A 21,370-nucleotide genomic window follows, 5' to 3' on the forward strand; every position below is an offset into this window, starting at 1 on the left:
TGGGAGGCAGAGGTGGGTGGATCATGAGGTCAGGAGTTCAAGACCAACATGGCCAAGATGGTGAAACCCGTCTCTACTAAAAATACAAAAACAATTAGCTGGGCATGGTGGCAGGCATCTGCCATGCCGGCTACTCAGGAGGCTGAGGCAGGGAATTGCTTCAACCCGGGAGGCGGAAGTTGCAGTTAGCCAAGATCATGCCGCTTCACTCCAGCCGGGGTGACAGAGCGAGATTCTTGTCTAAAAAAGAAAAAGGGCCGGGCGCTGTGGCTCACACCTGTAATCCCAGCACTTTGGGAGGCCGAGGAGGGAGGATCACAAGGTCAGGAGATCAAGACCATCCTGGTCAACATGGTGAAACCCTGTCTCTACTAAAAATACAAAAAAATTAGCTGGGTGTGGTGGGGCGTGCCTATAGTCGCAGCTACTCGGGAGGCTGAGGCACAAGAATCACTTGAGCCCAGGAGCAGAGGTTGCAGTGAGCCGAGATCGTGCCACTGCACTCCAGCCTGGCAGCGAGACTGCGTCTCAAAAAAAATAAAAAACAAAAAAAAAAAAAAAGAAAAAGAAGAAAAAAAAAAATTGTGAAAAATATTTTTTGTTAAACCTAAAATGTTATCACCTCAACATTTCGTTGTTTTGTTTCTTTTTTTTTATATGAAGTATTTGAAATCCAGGATGTATTTTACACTCACAGCACATCTTGATTTGGACTGCCACATTTCAAGTGCTTAATAGCCATATGTGGCTAGTGGCTGCTGTGATTGTAAAGCACAGCTCCAGAGTTTTCTTTATAGTGATTTAAAATCATTCCATTTGATTGGTGATATGTTGTCTCTCAGGGGAAGAGCAGAACATTTGTTCATGAATTTGGATTGCCTTATTTATCCAAAAGATTTTTTTGGCCATGAGCATTGCCCTGTGCTTGTAGTATTCAGCTACTTGAGAGGCTGAGGTGGGAGGTTCACTTGAGGCCAGGAGTTTGAGATCAGCTTGGGAAACATTGTAAGACCTTGTCTCTAAAAAAATTTTTTTTAACTAAAAAAAACATTAACGAGGCATGGTGGTGGTATGTGCCTATAGTCCCAGCTACTCAAGAGGCTGAGGTGGGAGGATTGCTTGTGCCCAAGAGTTGGAGGCTGTCGTGAGCAACGATTGCCACTGCACTCCAGCCTGGGCAACAGAGTGAGAACCTGTCTTTTTAAAAGAAAAAAAAAAAACTGGCCGGGCGCAGTGGCTCAAGCCTGTAATCCCAGCACTTTGGGAGGCCGAGACGGGCGGATCACGAGGTCAGGAGATCGAGACCATCCCGGTTAACCCGGTGAAACCCCGTCTCTACTAAAAAATACAAAAAACTAGCCGGGCGAGGTGGCGGGCGCCTGTGGTCCCAGCTACTCGGGAGACTGAGGCAGGAGAATGGCGTAAACCCGGGAGGCGGAGCTTGCAGTGAGCTGAGATCCGGCCACTGCACTCCAGCCTGGGCGACAGAGCCAGACTTAGTCTTAAAAAAAAAAGATTTTTGAAAAGATTTCAGTCCAGATTGCCTGTTGAAAGGGGAAGGCCAAGCCCAAATTATTGGTTTGAAAGGAAAGGAACAACTCTGAAACAGGAAAGTCTTCTTGGCTGAAATCTGAAAGATAGTCCTTCAAGCTTTAGTTCTATAACCACCTGCTGTTGGTACTGTGCAACTTCAGCTATAATAAAGGCTTAAAGGGCAACTGGACATACATCCTTTAAAAGGATTGCATTAATATTTCAAATATAAGTATGAAATAGTGTTGTCCAATAAATGTCATAGACATAGTACAAACAAAATATGTTGTGCTAATGAGTCCTGAAATGTGATGCATAATGCTTGTACTTGTTTGGAATGATTTGCCTTTTCATTATGAAAAAAGTTTCGCTTGTTATAACATTTGTCTTCCTAAAGCTATTCAAGATGGCATTTAAGCTTCTTTAAAAATTGATATTATGGCCTGGGCGCGGTGGCTCACATCTGTAATCCCAGCACTTTGGGAGGCCGAGGTGGGTGGATCACCTGAGGTCAGGAGTTCGAGATTGCCCTGGGCAACATGGAGAAACCCCATCTCTACTAAAAATTACAAAAATTAGCTGGGCATGGTGGCATGCGCCTGTAATCCCAGCTACTCAGGAGGCTGAGGCAGGAGAATCACTTGAACCTGGGAGGCAGAGACTGCAGTGAGCTGAGATCGTACCACTGCAATCCACATTCCCACCTGGGTGACAGAGCAAGAGTCCATTTAAAAAAAAAAAAAAAATTGATATTATGGATCCTGAAATTGTTTCTTCATGAATGGGCATAGAGGTGTCATCATTTAATCATTGTCTTTCAGTACCATGCGGGATACTATGAAGTATGTCTATGGACACCATGGAATTCGAAAAGGACTCTATCGTGGTTTATCTCTTAATTACATTCGCTGTATTCCCTCTCAAGCAGTTGCTTTTACAACATATGAACTTATGAAGCAGGTTTTTCACCTCAACTAAAAAAAAAAATTATGGTTGGTTTTCCTTAATACATTCTCAGAGGGAGAAATGAAACGTTACTTTAATTGTTGGGGGAACATTACTTGAATGGGGATATTTACACTGTCACAGGAGCCACTGGTATTTTAGTACTTGATTATTTTTTCTTTAGTCACAAATCAGAAGTGCTTACCATACTTTTTGATGCCAAACATTATACCTTAGAACATTGAAAAAAATATTCCTAAGCTGATGCTGGCTAAACCGCTTTAAAGTTTTATTTGGAAGTAGAACTAGCTTTAAAACGGGGTTCAAGAGGTTGCCATTAGCTTTGTCATGCTGTTCAAAGTTTTTAATTGTTATCATGGTTTTTAAAAGACTGACAGTGTTTATTATTATTAAAATAAGCAGGGTTGGTTATATTGCAGTAGAATAATGAGAACTGAATTTTTAAGTTCTATAAAACAGCCAGCATTGACATTTTATTTTTGTTATCTCTCTTCTCACAATTATGCTCCACTGGATAATAGGAAAAACACTTCTTTCCTTCATTTTTTAAATAAAATTAATGTTGTATTTAAAAAGTAGCCATGTAGAGACACAAAAATAAATGAAGAAGCTGGGCATGGTAGGATGGGCATGTGGTCCCAGCTACTCTGGAAGCTGAGGTGAGAGGATCACTTGAGCCCTGGAATTCCATGCCAGCCTGTGCAACATCGTGAGACCCCGTTTAATAAATGAATGAACGACTAAGTCTTGCTCAATTGTTATTACTAGGTACTATGAGTGACTTACGTGTGTTTGAAAATGTCAGTGTGTTTCCCAGAGGCAGAAATAAAAATACTGAATATCTTTGCTCTCAAAAACAAAGTAGCACTGTAGATTTGTTTTTGTTAGATGATTCACTCTATACTAGAATATTTATTTAAGTAGACTGTGAAATATTTATTAATGTAGATGTGAATATCAAAAAATGTTTCTAAGGTATTATGATGCATCAACTAGTTCTTCCATGTAAAATAATTTTAGTGCAATATGAAGACGTAGAAATGTAAAATATGATTTGAATTGTTATCCTTTATATTAAGAAAATGTTTTAAAATGTAAGAATTCCATTTATTCTCTTTAGAGTGCTTTTATGATTTATTATAAATAAGCATGTCAGAAATGGGAAGGGAATATTTAAAGTTCTGTCTTCAGAAACAGTAATTTGTAGAATTGATGTGACTTTTTTTTTTTTTGAGACAGAGTCTTGCTTTATTGCCCAGGCTGGAGTGCAGTGGTGTGATCTTGGCTCACTGCAACCTCTGCTTCCCGGGTTCAAGTGATTCTCCTGCCTCAGTCTCCCAACTAGCTGGGACTACAGGTGCCCACCACCACGCCAGGCTAATTTTTGTGTTTTTAGTAGGACGGGATTTCACTGTGTTAGCCAGGATGACCTCGATCTCCTGACATCATGATCTGCCCACTTTGGTCTCCCAAAGTGCTGGGATTACTGGCATGAGCCATGGTGCCCGGCCCTTTGATATGACTTTAAAGACATTAGAAGTCTAGGCGTGGTGGCTCACGCCTTTATTCCCAGCACTTTGGGAGGCCGAGTTGGGTGGATCACCTGAAATCAGGAGTTTAAGATCAACATGGTGAAACTCCACCTCTACTAAAAATACAAAAATTAGCCAGTGTGGTGGCTCGTGCCTATAGTCCCAGCTACTCACGAGGCTGAGACATGAGAATTGCTTGAGCCCGGGAAGCGGAGGTTGCAGTGAGCTGAGATTATACCACTGCACTCCAGCCTGAGTGACAGAGTGAGACTCAGTCTCAAAAAAATAAATAAATAAATAAAAGACATTAGTAAACTAAGTTGAGGCCGGGCATGGTGGCTCTTGCCTGTAACCCTAGCACTTTGGGAGGCTGAGGCAGGAGGATATCTTGACCTCAGGAGTTCGAGACCAGCCTGGGCAACATAGTGAGACCCCGTTTCTTTCAAACAAAAGAAGGAAAACTAAGTTGAAAGTGTTATTTTTGCTTCAATTTTTATTTCTTTACATAAAAGGTTTCTTGTGATACCTGGGTAAAAATTTGATGAGCTGGTTTCATTTTGAAACTCTTTATTTTAAAAATAAGTATGTATCTTTGTATGATTTATAAGTGTACCAGTAGGTAGAAATACATGTGTTCTTGGCCAGATGTGGTGGTGCACTCCTGTAATTCCAGCATTTTGGGAGGCTAAGGTGAGTGGATCACCTGAGGTCAGGAGTTGGAGACGAAACTGGCCAACGTGGAGAAACCCCGTCTCTACTAAAAATACAAAAATTAGCCAGGCATGGTGGCAGGTGCCTGTAATCCCAGCTACTTGGGAGGCTGAGGCAGGGAGAACTGCTTGAACCCAGAAGGCACAGGTTGCAGTGAGCCAAGACTGCGCCATTGCACTCCAACCTGGGCGGCAGAGTGAGACTGTATTAAAAAAAAAAAAAAAAAGAAAAAGAAAAGAAATACATGTGTTCTTAAAACCATTTGTATATTTTCATTTGTAGACCACACTGTAGCTAATTATTGTTATTAAATCTTAAGATTTAAGTATATAAAATAAGTATCAGGCTGGGCACAGTGGCTCACACCTGTAATCTCAGCACTTTGGGAGGCCGAGGTGGGTAGATCACGAGGTCAGGAGATCGAGACCATCCTGGCTAACACGGTGAAAACCCATCTCTACTAAAAATACAAAAAATTAGCCGGGTGTGGTGGCACGCACCTGTAAGTCCCAGCTACTCAGGAGGCTGAGACAGGAGAATCGCTTGAACCTGGGAGGTGGAGGTTGCAGTGAGCCGAGATCGTGCCACTGCATTCCAGCCTGGGTGACAGAGCAAGACTCCATCTCAAAAAAAAAAAAGAGATACCTCAGTTACGTTATCAGTAAAAGGGCATTGCAAATATTCTTTTAAATAAAAATTTGCATTCTATATGTTATAAAATACAGAGGATATTAAAAATAAATTTTATCCATGTTTTGGCAATTTCTTTCTTTTAATTGTTTACATATTGAAGCACAAATGCTAAACATAAGTCAGAATGGAAGAATATTTAAAATAATGACTGTGTTTATATCTGATTTATTTCAGATAGATTACCCAAAGTGCATCTTGCCAGGTTATCTTCCACTTGAAGATTGACATTTTATTTCTTTTTTGATCTTTATTGTTCCTGTCTTCCACCTCTCAGTGGGTATAGCTCTCTGGTCTGTAGAATGGGACAGTGATCTGGTTTCCGGATTGATAAGTGAGGTATACCTCCTAGTCTTCAATGATTACCTGTAGAAGGTGGAGAAGTTACTGGATATGTTTAATAATATCTCATTACGTTCTCTTTTTTTTTTTTTTGACGACAGAGTCTTAACTCTGTTGCTCAAACTGGAGTGCAGTGGTGCGACCTCAGCTCACTGCAATCTCCACTTCTGGGTTCAAGCGATTCTCCTGAGTCATCTTTCCAAGTAACTGGGATTGCAGCCATGTGCTACCATGCCCAGCTAAGTTTTGTATTTTTCTTTCTTTTCTTTTCTTTTTTTTTTGAGACAGAGCCTCACTCTGTTGCCCAGGCTCGAGTGCAGTGGTGTGATCTCAGCTCACTGCAACCTCCACCTCCTGGGTTCTAGCGATTCTCCTGCTTCAACCTCCCAAGTAGCTGGGATTACAAGCACCCACCACCACGCCCAGCTAATTTTTGTATATTTAGTAGAGCTGGGTTTTGCCCTGTTGTCCAGGCTGGTCTTGAATACCTGACCTCAAGTGATCTGCCCACCTTGGCTTCCCAAAATGCTGGGATTACAGGCATGAGCCAGTACTCCTGTTCTCATTCCATTCTTCACCATGGTACTGACCATCCATTTATTCAGCACCAATTGTGTGCCAGACCTTGTGTCAGCATTATGGAGGACTTCCCTTGGTAGGCTTGTTAGCTGTACTTGCAATCTGATTTGGATTCCCAAATCAGCATATAACACCAGGTATTTCTCTAATAGAGTACGTGCCATACTTTATAACTGCCTGTTTATCAATGTCCTCACCTCCCAACATCTGGTTCTTTCAAGGGCAGGGAGCACTGGGTATGGTGTCAGAGTGGTACTCAGGGATGTTTACTGGTGGGTAGAAAGAAGGGTTAGTCCCTGTTTTTGAAGACTTTATGTTCTAGCAGGGAGAAATGAAGCACAAATAGTTCAAGAAATAAACAATTTAGAAATAAAGTCATTTGGTTTGTTTCGCAGAAATGTCTTATTGCTGATTTGCCAGCTTGAGTGGCAAATATATAATAAAACCTGGCCGGGCGTGGTGGCTCATGCCTGTAATCCCAGCACTTTGGGAGGCCGAGGTGGGCGGGTCACGTGGTCAGGAGATCAAGACCATCCTGGCTAACATGGTAAAACCCCATCTCTTCTAAAAATACAAAAATTAGCCGGGTGTGATGGCAGGCACCTGTAGTCCCAGCTACTTGGGAGGCTGAGGTAGGAGAATTGCTTGAACCCAGGAGGCAGAGGTTGCAGTGAGCCAAGATCGCGCCACTGCACTCCAGCCTGGGCGACAGAGTGAGACTCTGTCTCATAAATAAATAAATAAATAAAATACATAAAATAAAAATATATGTGTATATATATCATTAAAAAAATATATATATATATATAATAAAACCTATGAATAGTTTTTATGGCTGGGTGAAGTGACTCATGTCTGTAATTCTAGCCCTTTGGAAGGCTGAGCAGGGAGGATCACTTGAGCCTAGGCATTTGAGCCCAGCCTGGGCAACATTGCAAGACTTTGTCTCATTTTTTTATATAAATTTTTTTTTTAAATCCTATATACAGTTATTTATTTTTTTCCCAAGGATTATTCCCAAACTACATACAATTAATGGATTGCCTTGCAGAGTTGGATCAATAATACCTGACACACTTGTATAGCAAGCATACACTTTACACAGTTCCTCGCATCTATTCCTTGAATCCCAGACACCGTATTGGGCACTAGAAACCGGTGATAAATAATAACAGTTATGTACATTTCCTGAAGAATTATGTGGCATTCTTTGTTTTAACCACTTTTGATGCCTTAACTCAATCTCTATTACAATACTATGATATGAGTATCATTTAATATTTCTTTTTGGCAGATGGGAATAATCGAGGCCTAGGGAGATTCCTAGGGAGATTAAACTACTTGGCCAGGTTCACGTAAGTGGTGGATCTAGGATTCAAATTCAGCCGGTCTGAATCTAGAGCCTATTCTTTTAGGTATGATGCTATACTTTAATACAGTAATACACTGTTCAAATGAAACTGTAACGTGTTATTAAATTTGAACATGTCAATAAACATACCAAGCAATAAAATAATTACAGCTTGTGGAAAGTGCTTATGAAAACAGTAAATAAGCTACTTGAGAATGGTCAAGGAAAGGTTTCTTTGATGTGCTATATATACATTCAACAGACACATGGAGGATAAAAAGTAAACAGCCATGCAAAGAGTTCTGGGGAAAGACTGGCCCAGGTGAAGAGAAAGCCAGGTACAAAAACCCCAAAACAGGAAAAACTTTGGTTTGACAATGGAATTACCAAAAGACCAGTGTGACTGAAGTATTGTGCATGAAGGAGTAGCAATAGATGGGGTTAAAGTAATAGACAAAGGCGGCGGGGCATGGTGGCTCACACCTATAATCCCAGCACTTTGGGAGGCCGAGGTAGGCGAATCTCGAGGTCAAGAGATCAAGACCAGGCCAGGCACGGTGGCTCACCTGTATTCCCAGCACTTTGGGAGGCCAAGGTGGGCGGATCACAAGGTCAGGAGTTCAAGACCAGCCTGGCCAACATAGTGAAACTCCGTCTCTACTAAAAATACAAAAATTAGCCGGGTGTGGTGGCATGGGCCTGTAGTCCCAGCTACTTGGGAGGCTGAGGCAGTAAAATCGCTTGAACCTGGGAGGCGGAGGTGGCAGTGAGCTGAGACCATGCCATTGTACTTTAGCCTGGGTGACGGAGTGAGACTCTTATCTCAAAAAAAAAAAAAAGAAAAAAGATCACGACCATCCAGGCTAACATGGTGAAACCCCGTCTCTACTAAAAATACAAAAATTAGCTGAGCATGGTGGTGTGCACTTGTAGTCCCAGCTATTCGGGAGGCTGAGGCAGGAGAGTCGCGTGAACCCAGGAGGCGGAGATTGCAGTGAGCTGAGATCGCGCCACTGCACTCCAGCCTGGTGACAGAGTGAGACTCCATCTCAAAAAAAAAAAAAAAAAAAAAAAAAAAAGAAATAGACAAAGGCCAGATCATGTAGCCATCTACAGGAGATGGTAATGATTTTGTCTTTTATTCTAAATGCAATGGGAAGGCCGGGTGCAGTGGCTCACGCCTGTAATCCCAGCACTTTGGGAGGCTGAAGCGGGTGAATCACCTAAAGTCAGGAGTTTGATACCAGACTGGCCAATATGGTGAAACCCCATCTCTACTTAAAATACAAAAAATAGCTGGGCATGGTGGTGCATGTCTATAATCCCAGCTACTTGGGAGGCCGAGGGAGGACAATTGCTTGAACCCAGGAGGCGGAGGTTGCAGTGAGCTGAGATCACGCCACTGTACTCCAGACTGAGTAACAGAGTGAGACTCCGTATCAAAAAAAAAAAAAAAAAAAAAAAAAGAATACAATGGGAAACTATTGAAGATTTTCAGCTGGTGAGTATCATTGTCTGATTATGTTTTTACAAAGATCACTGCTTTGTCAGTGATGGTTTGCAGTTAAAACAGAAATAAAAGGCCGGGTGCGGTGGCTCACACCTGTAATTCCAGCACTTTGGGAGGCCGAGGCAGGTGGATCACCCGAGGTTGGGAGTTCAAGACCAGCCTGACCAACATGGAGAAACCCATCTCTACTGAAAATACAAAAATTAGCCAGGTGCGGTAGTGCATGCCTGTTATTCCAGCTACTCAGGAGGCTGAGGCAGGAGAATTCCTTGAACCCAAGAGGTGAAGTTTGCGGCGAGCCGATATTGCACCATTTCACTGCAGCCTGGGCAATAAGAACGAAACTCTGTCTCAAAAACAAACAAACAAAACCAGAAATGAAAATAAAAAAGACAATAGAGAAAATAAACCCCAAATCTCAAGAATGAGAAAGAGGACATCATTGTGGATTCTACAGATGTTTAAAAGATATTAAGGGCCAGGCGTGTGTGGTGGCTTATGCCTGTAATCCCAGAATTTTGGGAGGCCAAGGTGGGTAGGCAGCTTGAGCTCAGGAGTTGGAGTCCAGCCTGGCCAATATAGCTAAACGCCATCTCTACAAAAAATACAAAAATTAGCTAGGTGTGTTCGCACGCACCTGTGGTCCCAACTACCTGGGAGGCTGAGGTGGGAGGATGGCTTGAGCCTGGGAGGGGAAAGTTGCAGTGAGCCAAGATCAGGCTGCACTCTAGCTTAGAGAGTAGAGCCAGAACCTGTCTCAAAAAAGAAAAAAAAAAAAAAAAAAGAAAAAGAGAAATTTGATAATTTAGATGAAATGGAAAAATACTTTGAAAAATTCAACCAAGACTGACATAGATGAAGCAGAAAATCTGCATAGCCAATTAAAGAAAGTGAGGCCAGGCATGGTGGTTCATGCCTGTAATCCCAGCACTTTGGGAGGCCAAAATGGGAGGATCACTTGAGCCCAGGATTTTGAGACCAGCCCAAACAACATAGTGAGACCCTGTGTCTGTTTTTAAAAATATACCTGGGCATAGTGATGTGCACCTATAGTCTCAGCTACTTGGGAGGCTGAGGTAGGAGGATCAACTGAGTCTAGGGAGGTCAAGGCTACAGTGAGTTGTGATTGCAGTACTGCATTCCAGTCTGGGTGACAGAGTGAGACCCTGTTTCAAAAAATTAAGAAATTGAGTGCTGGGCGTGGTGGCTCACACCTGTAATCCCAGCACTTTGGGAGGCTGAGGCAGGTGGATCACCTGAGGTTGGGAGTTTGACAGCAGTCTGACCAACATGGAGAAACCTCGTCTCTACTAAAAATACAAAGTTAGCCGGGCATGGTGGCACTTGCCTGTAATCCCAGCTACTTGAGAGGCTGAGGTAGGAGAATTGCTTGAACCTGGGAGGCAGATGTTGTGGTAAGCCGTGATCGTGCCATTGCACTCCAACCTGGGCAACAAGCGCAAAAATCCGTCAAAAAAAAAAAATCATAATCAAAAACCTTTCCACAGGGCTGGGCGCGGTGGCGCACGCCTGTAATCCCAGCACTTTGGGAGGTCGAGGTGGGTGGATCTCAAGGTCAGGAGATTGAGACCATCCTGGCTAATATGGTGAAACCCCATCTCTACTAAAAATACAAAAAATTAGCTGGGTGTGGTGGTGGGCGCCTGCAGTCCCAGCGACTTGGGAGGCTGAGGCAGGAGAATGGGGTGAACCCAGGAGGGGAGCTTGCAGTGAGCCGAGATAGCGCCACTGCACTCCAGCCTGGGCGACAGAGCAAGACTCCGTCTCAAACAAACAAACAAAAAAACGTTTTCATGAAGAAAACTCCAGGGCTAGGTAGTGTATTGTACTAAATAGCTAAGGAATAATCTCACAAACTTCTAGAAATTAGAAGAGAGCACTTCCCAACTCATTTTATGATGCCAGTATAACCCTGATACCCAAACCTGACAATGTTGTTACAAAACAGAAAATTACAAATCAGTATCCTTCAAGAACATAGATGGGCTGGGTTTGGTGGTTCACAGCCATAATCCCAGCACTTTGGGAGGCTGAGTTGAGAGGATTGCTTGAACTTAGGAGTTCAAAACCAGTTTGGGCAACACAGCAAGAGCTTGTGTCTACTAGAAATAAAATATATATATTAACTGGGTGTGATGGCACACTCCTGTAGTCCCAGCTACTTGAGAGGCTGATACAGGAGAATCACTTGAGCCTGGCAGATTGAGGCTGCAGTGAGCTGTCATTGTGCCAGTGCACTACAGCCTGGGTGACAGAGCAAGATCCCGTCTCTAGAAGCAAAAACAAAACAACCAAAAAACCAACATAGATGGAAAAATTCTTAACAGCAGAGCAAATCAAATCCAGCAATACCCAAAACGTTTATTGTATGACCAATTTGGGTTTATCTTAGGAATGGAAAGTTTTTTTTAACATTGTGAAATCAACGGTAAAGCTTCTCATAATAGCAGAATAAAGGAGAAAAACCATACAGTCCTTCTATAGATGCAATAACTGCTTGACAAAATCCAGCATTGATTCGTTATCAAAATGAATCATATTTAGAACAGAAGAGGTCTTTCTTAATCTAATAAAGGACATATTGGCAGATTATATCTTTATACTTTCCAACAGTGACCAGAACACATCCCAATTCATATGGTTTTATTTTATTTTGAGATGGGAGTTTCGCTGTTGCCCAGGCTGGAGTGCAGTGGCACAATCTTGGCTCACTGTAACCTCTGCCTCCCAGGTTCAAGTGATTCTCCTGCCTCAGCTTCCCAAGTAGCTGAGATCACAGGCGTGTGCTACCACGCCTGGCTAATTTTTGTATTTTTAGTAGAGATGGGGTTTTGCCATGTTGGCCAGGCTAGTCTCAAACTCCTGACCTCAGATGATCCATCTGCCGCAGCCTCCCAAAGTGATGGGATTTCAGGTGTGAGCCACCAGGCCCCATATGCTTTTCTTATGTGTCATTGACACTCATCCCATCAAGAGGTAGGAACTGTGTCCCCCTTCCCTTGAATCTGACTGAGTGGGCCTGTGACTACTGTGATGTTATGTCACTTGCAAAGGTAGGTCATAAAGCTAAAACAAGGTCCACGTGGTCTTCTTGGAACACTTGCTCTTGGAATCCAGATAACATGCTGTAAGAACACCAAGCAGCTCCTATACAGGAATTATCAACTTGCTAGCCATCTGAGTAAATCATCTTCAAATTAGATCCTTCAACCCTTAAACTTGCTTCATGGAACAGAGACCAGCCTTCCCCACTGAGTCTTGCCTATATTGCAGATTCATAAGCTAAATGAATGATTGTTATTTTAAGTCACTAAATTTTTGAGTTTTGTTGTGTTCTGTTTTTTTTGTTTTGTTTTTTGAAATGGAGTCTTGCTCTGTTGCCCAGGCTACAGTGCAGTGGCACAATCTTGGCTCACTGCAAGCTCCGCCTCCCGGGTTCACCCCATTCTCTTGCCTTATCCTCCCGAGGAGCTGGGATTACAGGCACCCACCACCACACCCTGCTAATTTTTTGTATTTTTAGTAGAGACGGGGTTTCACCGTGTTAGCCAGGATGGTCTTGATCCCCTGACCTGGTGATCCACCCACCTTGGCCTCCCAAAGTGCTGGGATTACAGGTGTAAGCCACCGTGCCCAGCCTGTTGTGTTGTTAGTTTTGCTTTTGTTTTTATAAAGCATTGGGTAACCATAAAAGGCATCCATGAAAAACCTTCAGCTAGCATCATACTTATTGTTGTAATAATGAATTCTTCCTAAGGTCATGTAGAAAGTAAGGATGTCCAGTGTTACAACTTCTATTTAACCAGTGAACCTAGGCAAAATAAAATAAAATAAAATAAAATAAAAATATAAAGATAAGTGGAAACAAATTTTATAAATTTTATTCAAATAAAACTGTAAAACTAAATAGAAAATAAAATTTAAAAATGAAAAAGTAAAACTGCTTCTTTTCACAGATGACACAATTATTTACACAGAAAGTCTTTTTTTTTTTTTTTTTTTTTTTTTTTTTTTGAGACGGAGTCTCGCTCTGTCGCCCAGGCTGGAGTGCAGTGGCCGGATCTCAGCTCACTGCAAGCTCCGCCTCCCGGGTTTACGCCATTCTCCTGCCTCAGCCTCCCAGTAGCTGGGACTACAGGCGCCCGCCACCTCGCCCAGCTAGTTTTTTGTATTTTTAGTAGAGACGGGGTTTCACCATGTTAGCCAGGATGGTCTCGATCTCCTGACCTTGTGATCCGCCCGTCTCGGCCTCCCAAAGTGCTGGGATTACAGGCTTGAGCCACCGCGCCCGGCACAGAAAGTCTTAATGGATCTACAAACCAACTATTAGAAATTATAGGTGGTGCTTGCTATGGCAGCACATACACTAAAATTGGAACAATGCAGAAAAGATTAACATGACATAAATATTCATGAAGTGATAAGTCAAAGATAGCAAAATGAGGCCAGGTGCGGTGGCTCAAGCCTGTAATCCCAGCACTTTGGGAGGCTGAGGTGGGTGGATCACCTGAGGTTAGGAGTTTGAGAGCAGCCTGGCCAACATGGCAAAACCCCATGTCTACTAACAATACAAAAAAATTAGCCGGTGTGGTGGCAAGTGCCTGTAATCCTAGCTACTGGGGAGGATGAGGCAGGAGAATTGCCTGAACCCAGGAGGTGGAGATTGCAGTGAGCTGAGTTTGCGCCACTGCACTCCAACCTGTGAGACCCCGTTTCACACACACACACACACAAACACACACACACACACACAAACACACACACAAGAGAAAAAAGGATGGGCTGAGTGCGGAGGCTCACACTGTTCATCCGAGCACTTTGGAAAGCCGAGGATGGCAGATTTCTTGAGCCCAGGAGTTCTTTGCCTCAGCCTCCCGAGTAGCTGGGACTACAGGCTACACCTTGTTTTGTTGAAACAGCTCATAAAACATTGTACCACAGGTATTGAGACAGTAGAGGTATTTCTGTTGATATCAGGGACAAATACTAATAGAATAACTCCCATTCCAGTGTGTACATATTTGAAAGCCCATGTACATGATAAATATATTAACCTTTTGCCAATTTTTTTTTTTTTTTTTTTTCAGACCGAGTCACTCTTTCACCCAGGCTGGCGTGATCTCAGCTCACTGCAACCTCCGCCTCTCAGGCTCAAGTGATTCTCCTGCCTCGGTCTCCTGAGTAGCTGGGATTACAGGTGTGCACCATCACACCCGGCTAATTTTTATATTTTAGTAGAGACTGGGTTTCACCATGTTGGCCAGGCTGGTCTTGACCTCCTGACCTCAAGTGATCACCCACCTCAGCCTCCCAAGGTGTTGGGATTACAGGCCTGAGCCACCGCATGCGGCCCCTTTTGTCCATTTAAAAAATGAATAACAAAAATAAGGATAACCGTTATACCACTGATATTTAACATGGCTCTGGATGTTCTAGTCGATGCCTCCAGAACAGAGAAGTATATAAATATGAAAAATCGGTGCATACCACCGCGCCCAGCAAGGAAACATCTTTTAAAAATGGGAGACACCAGGCCATATTAGAGGCTCAATCCAATAGTGAGGGTGAGGCCGATGATACAAGAGAATGAGGCAATAATTGAAGAAGCGATGCCCTTGAGAATGTTTGAAGCCCTGGGATGCCAAGTGCAAGTGGAGCAATTGCCCTTTAACCAGAACACTTTGTCTGCTATTGAAAAAAAGTGGAAAGAGGTTATGAAGAGTGGTTCAGATATCAGAAGTTTTGCAGAATTTATTTATTTATTTTTTTGAGACTGATTTTTGTATTTTTAGTAGAGACGGGGTTTCACCATGTTGGCCAGGCTGGTCTTGAACTGCTGACCTCGTGGTCCTCCCGCCTCAGCCTCCGGAAGTGCTGGGATTACAGGCGTGAGCCACCATGCCCGGCTAGAAGTTTTGTAGATTTAGCCGTGGCATGATCAAGGAGTTCCTATCTGACAGTTTCTATTTTCTCAATGAGTTTTCCGAAGAAAAGGGGAGAGGCTGTTTCCCAGGGAGTGCGCAGTTCTGAAGGCTAACCAGGGACGCCTGGTTTTGGGCAACTACAAATGGTTGTGTTCAAACTAAGCGTGTGTCAGACACGGGTTGGAGTGTCAAGAGAGAAGGCAGGCGCGTTTAGTCTGCTTCAGATATGAAGACTCCCTGTATCCCCAAGGCGGCGGCCAGAGGCCTGCTGCTCAGGAGAGGCGCCCCACGTGGAACGTGCCGGCGCAGGAGGGGCGGCCTGGCGCAGGTCATTTGGGACCTCGGCGGGTTGGCGCATGCGCGCGAGACGCGCAGGCGCGCGCCCCTTTCCCTTTTCTGAGTTTTCTGTGTCACCCCGGTTCCGCTGGTTTTTCTGGCTATAGTTCGCCGGTTTTTCTGGCCATAGTCCCCGCGTCCAGCATGGAGCAGCTGGACGAACTGGAGCTGCTGATGGAGAAGAGTTTTTGGGAGGAGGCGGAGCTGCCGGCGGAGCTGTGAGCGGAGCGCGGGGGAGGGTGTGGGAACAAAGCGGGAGATTTGAAAGAAGGAGCGGGAGAGGCCGCGTCCGCACCTCCGCAGACTGACCGGGCCCAGGGCGCAGGGGCCCGGGGCAGCTCCCTGGGCACCCGACGAGCCTCCGGAGTCGGGGCCCGCCTCCCAAAGTGTTCTTTGGGGCCACCCTCAGCCAGAGCCTGGACTTTCCCTCGCCCAGCAGTTCATTGCTTCCCTTGATTTCACCCGTTTCCCTAATTTGAGGAGCTTCGGCCACTGAAATGTTTTTATAATAGGAAATTGCGACCGCCCTAGGCTTTTCTCGATGTTTAGTTGGATGAACTTATCCTTGGGAGATCTCTGCACCCTCAGCCTGGTGTATATAAATGATCAGAGGAAGTTAACCACGGTCATAATGTGGAATTACTTTCAATATAATAGCAATAATGCTAATTAGCGTTGAGGGATTTTTGCGTTTGGGCTTTTGATCAGCAATACCTTTTGAGAAACATCTTTAAGGCATCATAGCCAATCTTGGGAAATTCATGGCCTGAGGCTAGGTGGAGTACATGAATAAAGCGTTTGCAAAATAATAGAACGGTCACATAACAAAAGATAACTTGTAGGGTAATGTGAAAGGCATTTGGTGTTGTCACTGGAGAGGTAATGACTTTGGACTCTCGGTTGGTCCCTCACTGATGCCGCAGTCAAACGGGGAAGACTTAAGAGGTACTTAACAGGAGAAGGGCTGTTTTCTTGAGGAGAGATTATTATTTTGCATAATTTTAGACGGCTTGGACCGATGGATGAAAGTATTGAGAAATTGACTTACCCACTTTAAATATAAGGAATAAAGTTCTGAATTACTATGTAAAGGATTGAGCTAATTCGATACGTATTAAGCTTGCGTTCTGTCCAGTGAGATTTTATCGAAAGATTTCCGGCATTACGTTAGCAGGTTGGACTAAATTATTTCTAAGTACAATTCTGTGGCTCATGGTAGGACTTTCAGTGAACCACGGACACTACCCTTTTCCATAACATAAGACTCATATTTACAAAAAGGATCTTGTCCAAAACATCTCCTTTTACTTGTACTTTGGGAAGGCTTGCACCAATGGTAGAAATTTCTTGTTTAATAATATCCAATTTATACTTTCCTTTCTTTTTCTTTTTTTCCCCCCCAGAAACGGAGACTTTTTCTGTCGCTCAGGAAGGGGCGCAGTGGCATGACTGTATCTCACTGCCGCCTCAAACTCCTGGGCTCAAGCAATCCTTCCTCCTCAGCCTCTTGAGTAACTGGGACTACAGGTGTGCATCATCATGCCTGGCTTCCAGTGTATTCTTTTTTTTTTTTTTTTTTTTTTTTTTTTGAGACGGAGTCTCACGCTGTTTCCCAGGCTGGAGTGCAGTGGCGCGATCTCGGCTCACTGCAAGCTCCGCCTCCCGGGTTCCCGCCATTCTCCTGCCTCAGCCTCCTGAGTAGCTGGGACTACAGGCGCCCGCCACTGCGCCCGGCTAATTTTTTGTATTTTTAGTAGAGACGGGGTTTCACTGTGGTCTCGATCTCCTGACCTTGTGATCCGCCCACCTCGGCCTCCCAAAGTGCTGGGATTACAGGCTTGAGCCACCGCGCCCGGCCTCCAGTGTATTCTTAATCCTCATTGTAATGGGTATCCCACAGAACTCCTTACAGAAATTAAAATGGAAAATCTCATATCATGAGCATGTTTGAAATGGCATTACTTCTGGGAAGTTTTTATAATAGGAATTGTGTGTCTTTGCTCTCTTAATTTTACCTATTTTGGCTAAATGTCATTGCAATAAGCTTTTCAGAAGAAAGAAACCTAGAAAACTGGAAGATTGGTTTGTAGATAAAACAGATTGGATGGCTTCTTATTTCATGGTTGTGCTAAAATAGTTTTGTATGTGTGTGCTTTAGATTTCAGAAGAAAGCGGTAGCTTCCTTTCCCAGAACAGTTCTGAGCCGAGGAATGGATAACCGGTACCTGGTGTTGGCAGTCAGTACTGTACAGAACAAAGAGGGAAACTGTGAAAAGCACCTGGTCATCACTGCTTCACAGTCACTAGAAAATAAAGAGCTATGCATCCTTAGGAATGACTGGTAATTTTTATGTGACTTTGAGCACTGATTCGAGTCTTAAGGGTACCATCGTAAAACTCATCAAATGGCTTCTGTGAATGTTACTATAATTTAATTGTTTAAAAGAGAGTAGATTTGATCCTAGCCTAATTCTGCATGAAAATTGTATCTATTACTCTTGTATCTCAAGTATCATATTCCAAAAATTGACTTTTGTTGTCATTTGAAGATCATGTGGGCCAGACATGGTGGCTCACACTTGTAATCCCAGCACTTTGGGAGGCCAAGGTGGGCGGATCACCTCAGGTCAGGAGTTTGAGACCAGCCTGACCAACATGGAGAAACCCCATCTCTACTAAAAATAAAAAAAATTAGCGGGGCGTGGTGGTGCATGCCTGTAATCGCAGCTACTCTGGAGGCTGAGGCAGTAGAATCGCTTGAACCTGGGAGATGGAGGTTGTGGTGAGCCGAGATCGTGCCATTGCACTCCAGCCTGGGTAACAAGAGCAAAACTTGGTCTCAAAAAAGAAAAAGAAAAGAAAAGAAAATCACGTACGAAGAGCCTTATTAATGACTACTTCCTATTTCCCAGTACATTCTAAGATTGCAGCTTAAACGCATGTTAGTGTTAACTAAGAGCAAAATTAATTAACACATATGAACATTCTTAGGCCTTAGATTTCTCTACTCAGAATGTGGTATGTGAGGGGTGGAGTGTAGATGCAGAAAAGCTAGAGGTCTAACTTTGGCTCTTTGTTTAAGCTGTGAATTAGTTTGTTTTTGTTGTTGTTGTTGTTGTTTTTGGAGATGGAGTCTTGCTCTGTTGCCCAGGCTGGAGTGCAGTGGCGCAATCTCGGTTCACTGCACCCTCCACCTCCCAGGTTCAAGTGATTTTCCTGCCTTAGCCTCACAAGTAGCTGAGATTACAGGCGTCCGCCACCATGCCCGGCTGATTTTTGTATTTTTAGTAGAGACAGGGTTTCACTATGTTGGCCAGGCTAGTCTTGAACTCCTGACCTCAGGTTATCCACCCTCCTCGGCATCCGAAAGTGCTGGGATTACAGGCATGAGCCACCGCGCCTGGCCTAGTTTGAACTAGTTCAGTATGATTTTATTCTTGCTACACTGGGTTTGGCTTCATGCTTCAAGACTTATAGAAGCTGTAGATTTCCTATAAGTCTTAAGAAAGAATTATTAAAACAACCCAATTCATAATTGGAGCTATATATATTACATTAGCAAAGGTTTTTTGATAGCTTTTGCAATAGACTTTACTGGCACTAAGTTGTTTTTCTCTTTGGGATTTATAGAAGACTCTTGAGTATTCTCAGATGTGTTTGGCACGTAGAAAGGGATAGAGTGACTAGGAGTTGTTTTAGAAGACTTTATCCTGGTATTTTATTTTATTTTTTTGAAGACCCAGAAATTTAGAAATATTTTTTTCTTCTTCAGATAAAATACTCATTTATTTTTTTGAAGCCTCCCTAATGTGTTTAAATGTAGGAACCTAAGCAATGTATTTATACTTTAACTTTGCTTTATTTTCAGGTGTTCTGTTCCAGTAGAGCCAGGAGATATCATTCATTTGGAGGGAGACTGCACATCTGATACTTGGATAATAGATAAAGATTTTGGGTATTTGATTCTGTATCCAGACATTCTGATTTCTGGCACAAGCATAGCCAGTAGTATTCGATGTATGAGAAGAGCTGTCCTGAGTGAAACTTTTAGGGTAAATAATAGTAACAGTTAATGTTTCTGCAGGGTCTGAGAGTGTTACAGAGCACTTTTACATTTATTATTTCAGTTAATCCTCCCAGCAACCCTATAAAATAAATGGTATTAATTAGCTACATTTTATAGATGAGGAAAAATGGGCTCAGAGAGGTTAAGTGACTTGCCCCGCAGCCACATAACTACGAGGTGGCAGTGCGAGGACTAAAGGCCAGGTTCCTGAGTCCTTCAAATCTTGTTCAGGGCTTAATAAGTAATTATAGTAAGAAAATTAATTTAAATGATAAACTTTTAAATTTAAACACAGCTAGACATTTCCAAACTTGGCTTCATGTGATTCCCACTAAACTAAAAATAAATGTGTAAATCACTGTTTAAAAATGTATTTTGGTAGAAAAATTAACCAGGTGTGGTGGCATGCGCCTGTAGTCCCAGCTACTCAGGAGACTGAGGCAGGAGAATCGTTTGAACCCGGGAGGCGGAGGTTGCAGTGAGCCGAGATCAGGCTACTGCATTCTAGCCTGGGCGGCAGAGCGAGACTCTGTCTCAAAACGAATAACAAACAAATTGTATTTTGGGCTATTTCAAACATACTAAGAGATGATTGTAATAAACTCCCATGTACTCAACACCCAGCTTTTAATTTATTTTTCTTGAAACATGCAGTTTTATTTTAAAATAAGTCTCAAAAAAAAGTGTATTTGGGGGCTGGGCGCAGTGGCTCACGCCTGTAATCCCATCACTTTGACAGGCCGAGGTGGGAGGATCACGAGGTCAGGAGTTCAAGACCAGCCTGACCAACATGGTGAAAACCCGTCTCTACTAAAAATACAAAAATTAGCCAGGCATTGGGGTGCGTGCCTGTAATCCCAGCTACTCGGGAGACTAAGGCAGGAGAATCGCCTGAACTCTGGAGGCGGAGGTGCAGTGAGCGGAGATCCTACCACTGCACTTCATTCAGCCTAGGGGACAGAGTGAGACTCCATCTCAAAACAAACAAAAATGTATTTTGGGCTATTTCAAACATACAAAGAGATTATTGTAATAAACTCCCATGTACCCAACACCCAGCTTTTTATTTATTTTTCTTGAAACATGTACTTTTATTTTATTTTGAGTCTCACTGTGTCACCCAGGCTGGAGTGCAGTAGGTCACCAAAGCCTTGACCTCCCAGGCTCAAGCAATCCTCCCACCTCAACCTCCCGAGTAGCTGGAGCTATAGGCATGAGCTACTGTGCTTGGCCTGAATATTAAGTTTTAAAAAACTTTTTGGGCCAGGCGCAGTGGCTCACGCCTGTAATCCTAGCACTTTGGGAGACCGAGGTGGGCGGATCACGAGGTCAGGAGATCGAGACCATCCTGGCTAACACGGTGAAACCCCATCTTCGCTAAAAATACAAAAATTTAGCCGGGTGTGGTGGCAGGCGCCTGTAGTCCCAGCTACTCGGGAGGCTGAAGCGGGAGAATGGCGTGAACCTGGGAGGTGGAGCTTGCAGTGAGCCGAGAGAGAGAGCGGGCCACTGCACTCCAACCTGGGCGACAGAGGGAGACTCCGTCTCAAAAAAAAAAAAAAAAAAAAAAAGGGTCTAGCCTAATACAAGAGTTAATCAAGAAATGAAGTATGAAGTAGTTTTTCTTTTTGAGTAGAGAAAAATTCTTTGCCAAAAATCTCTGCTGTAGGTTAAAAAATATTTTTTTCTTCCCAAACATTACTGTTAAGTAGGTTTAACTTTTATATTTGAATAGTATCTTTTACTTACATGAGTTTATCAGCTATGCCTTTATTGACTTTTCTATTGGGTGGATTATCAAGTGAAATT

At 43.3% G+C, this 21,370-nt stretch overlaps 2 protein-coding genes across 9 annotated transcripts in view; both read left to right on the forward strand.

Annotated features, from left to right (window-relative positions):
• The window catches only part of SLC25A16 (solute carrier family 25 member 16), a 51,038-nt gene extending 43,172 nt beyond the window's left edge, over positions 1-7,866 (forward strand). For 3 of the 5 annotated variants that reach the window (XM_050805241.1, XM_050805243.1, XM_050805242.1), the window contains one exon: positions 2,355-7,866. In XM_050805241.1, coding sequence (XP_050661198.1) covers positions 2,355-2,511 — 157 coding nt within the window. In that variant the 3' untranslated portion in view covers positions 2,512-7,866. Of the gene's footprint in view, positions 1-2,326 lie in introns of all 5 variants that reach the window. The other 2 variants (XR_007728969.1, XM_050805244.1) reach the window with 2 other exon arrangements.
• A 6,481-nt stretch (positions 7,867-14,347) lies between these two features.
• DNA2 (DNA replication helicase/nuclease 2) overlaps positions 14,348-21,370 on the forward strand; it is a 65,620-nt gene continuing 58,597 nt past the window's right edge. The window contains exons 1-4 of one of the 4 annotated variants that reach the window (XM_050805204.1): positions 15,637-15,713; positions 16,899-17,022; positions 17,654-17,836; positions 19,364-19,547. In XM_050805204.1, the coding sequence (XP_050661161.1) occupies positions 17,706-17,836; positions 19,364-19,547 (315 nt within the window). In that variant the 5' untranslated portion in view covers positions 15,637-15,713; positions 16,899-17,022; positions 17,654-17,705. Of the gene's footprint in view, positions 14,433-15,497; positions 15,714-15,850; positions 17,023-17,653; positions 17,837-19,363; positions 19,548-21,370 lie in introns of those variants that run through there. The other 3 variants (XM_050805203.1, XM_050805202.1, XM_050805201.1) reach the window with 3 other exon arrangements.

The sequence above is a fragment of the Macaca thibetana genome, chromosome 9 (genome assembly GCF_024542745.1).
Source record: "Macaca thibetana thibetana isolate TM-01 chromosome 9, ASM2454274v1, whole genome shotgun sequence".
Taxonomy (NCBI): domain Eukaryota; kingdom Metazoa; phylum Chordata; class Mammalia; order Primates; family Cercopithecidae; genus Macaca; species Macaca thibetana.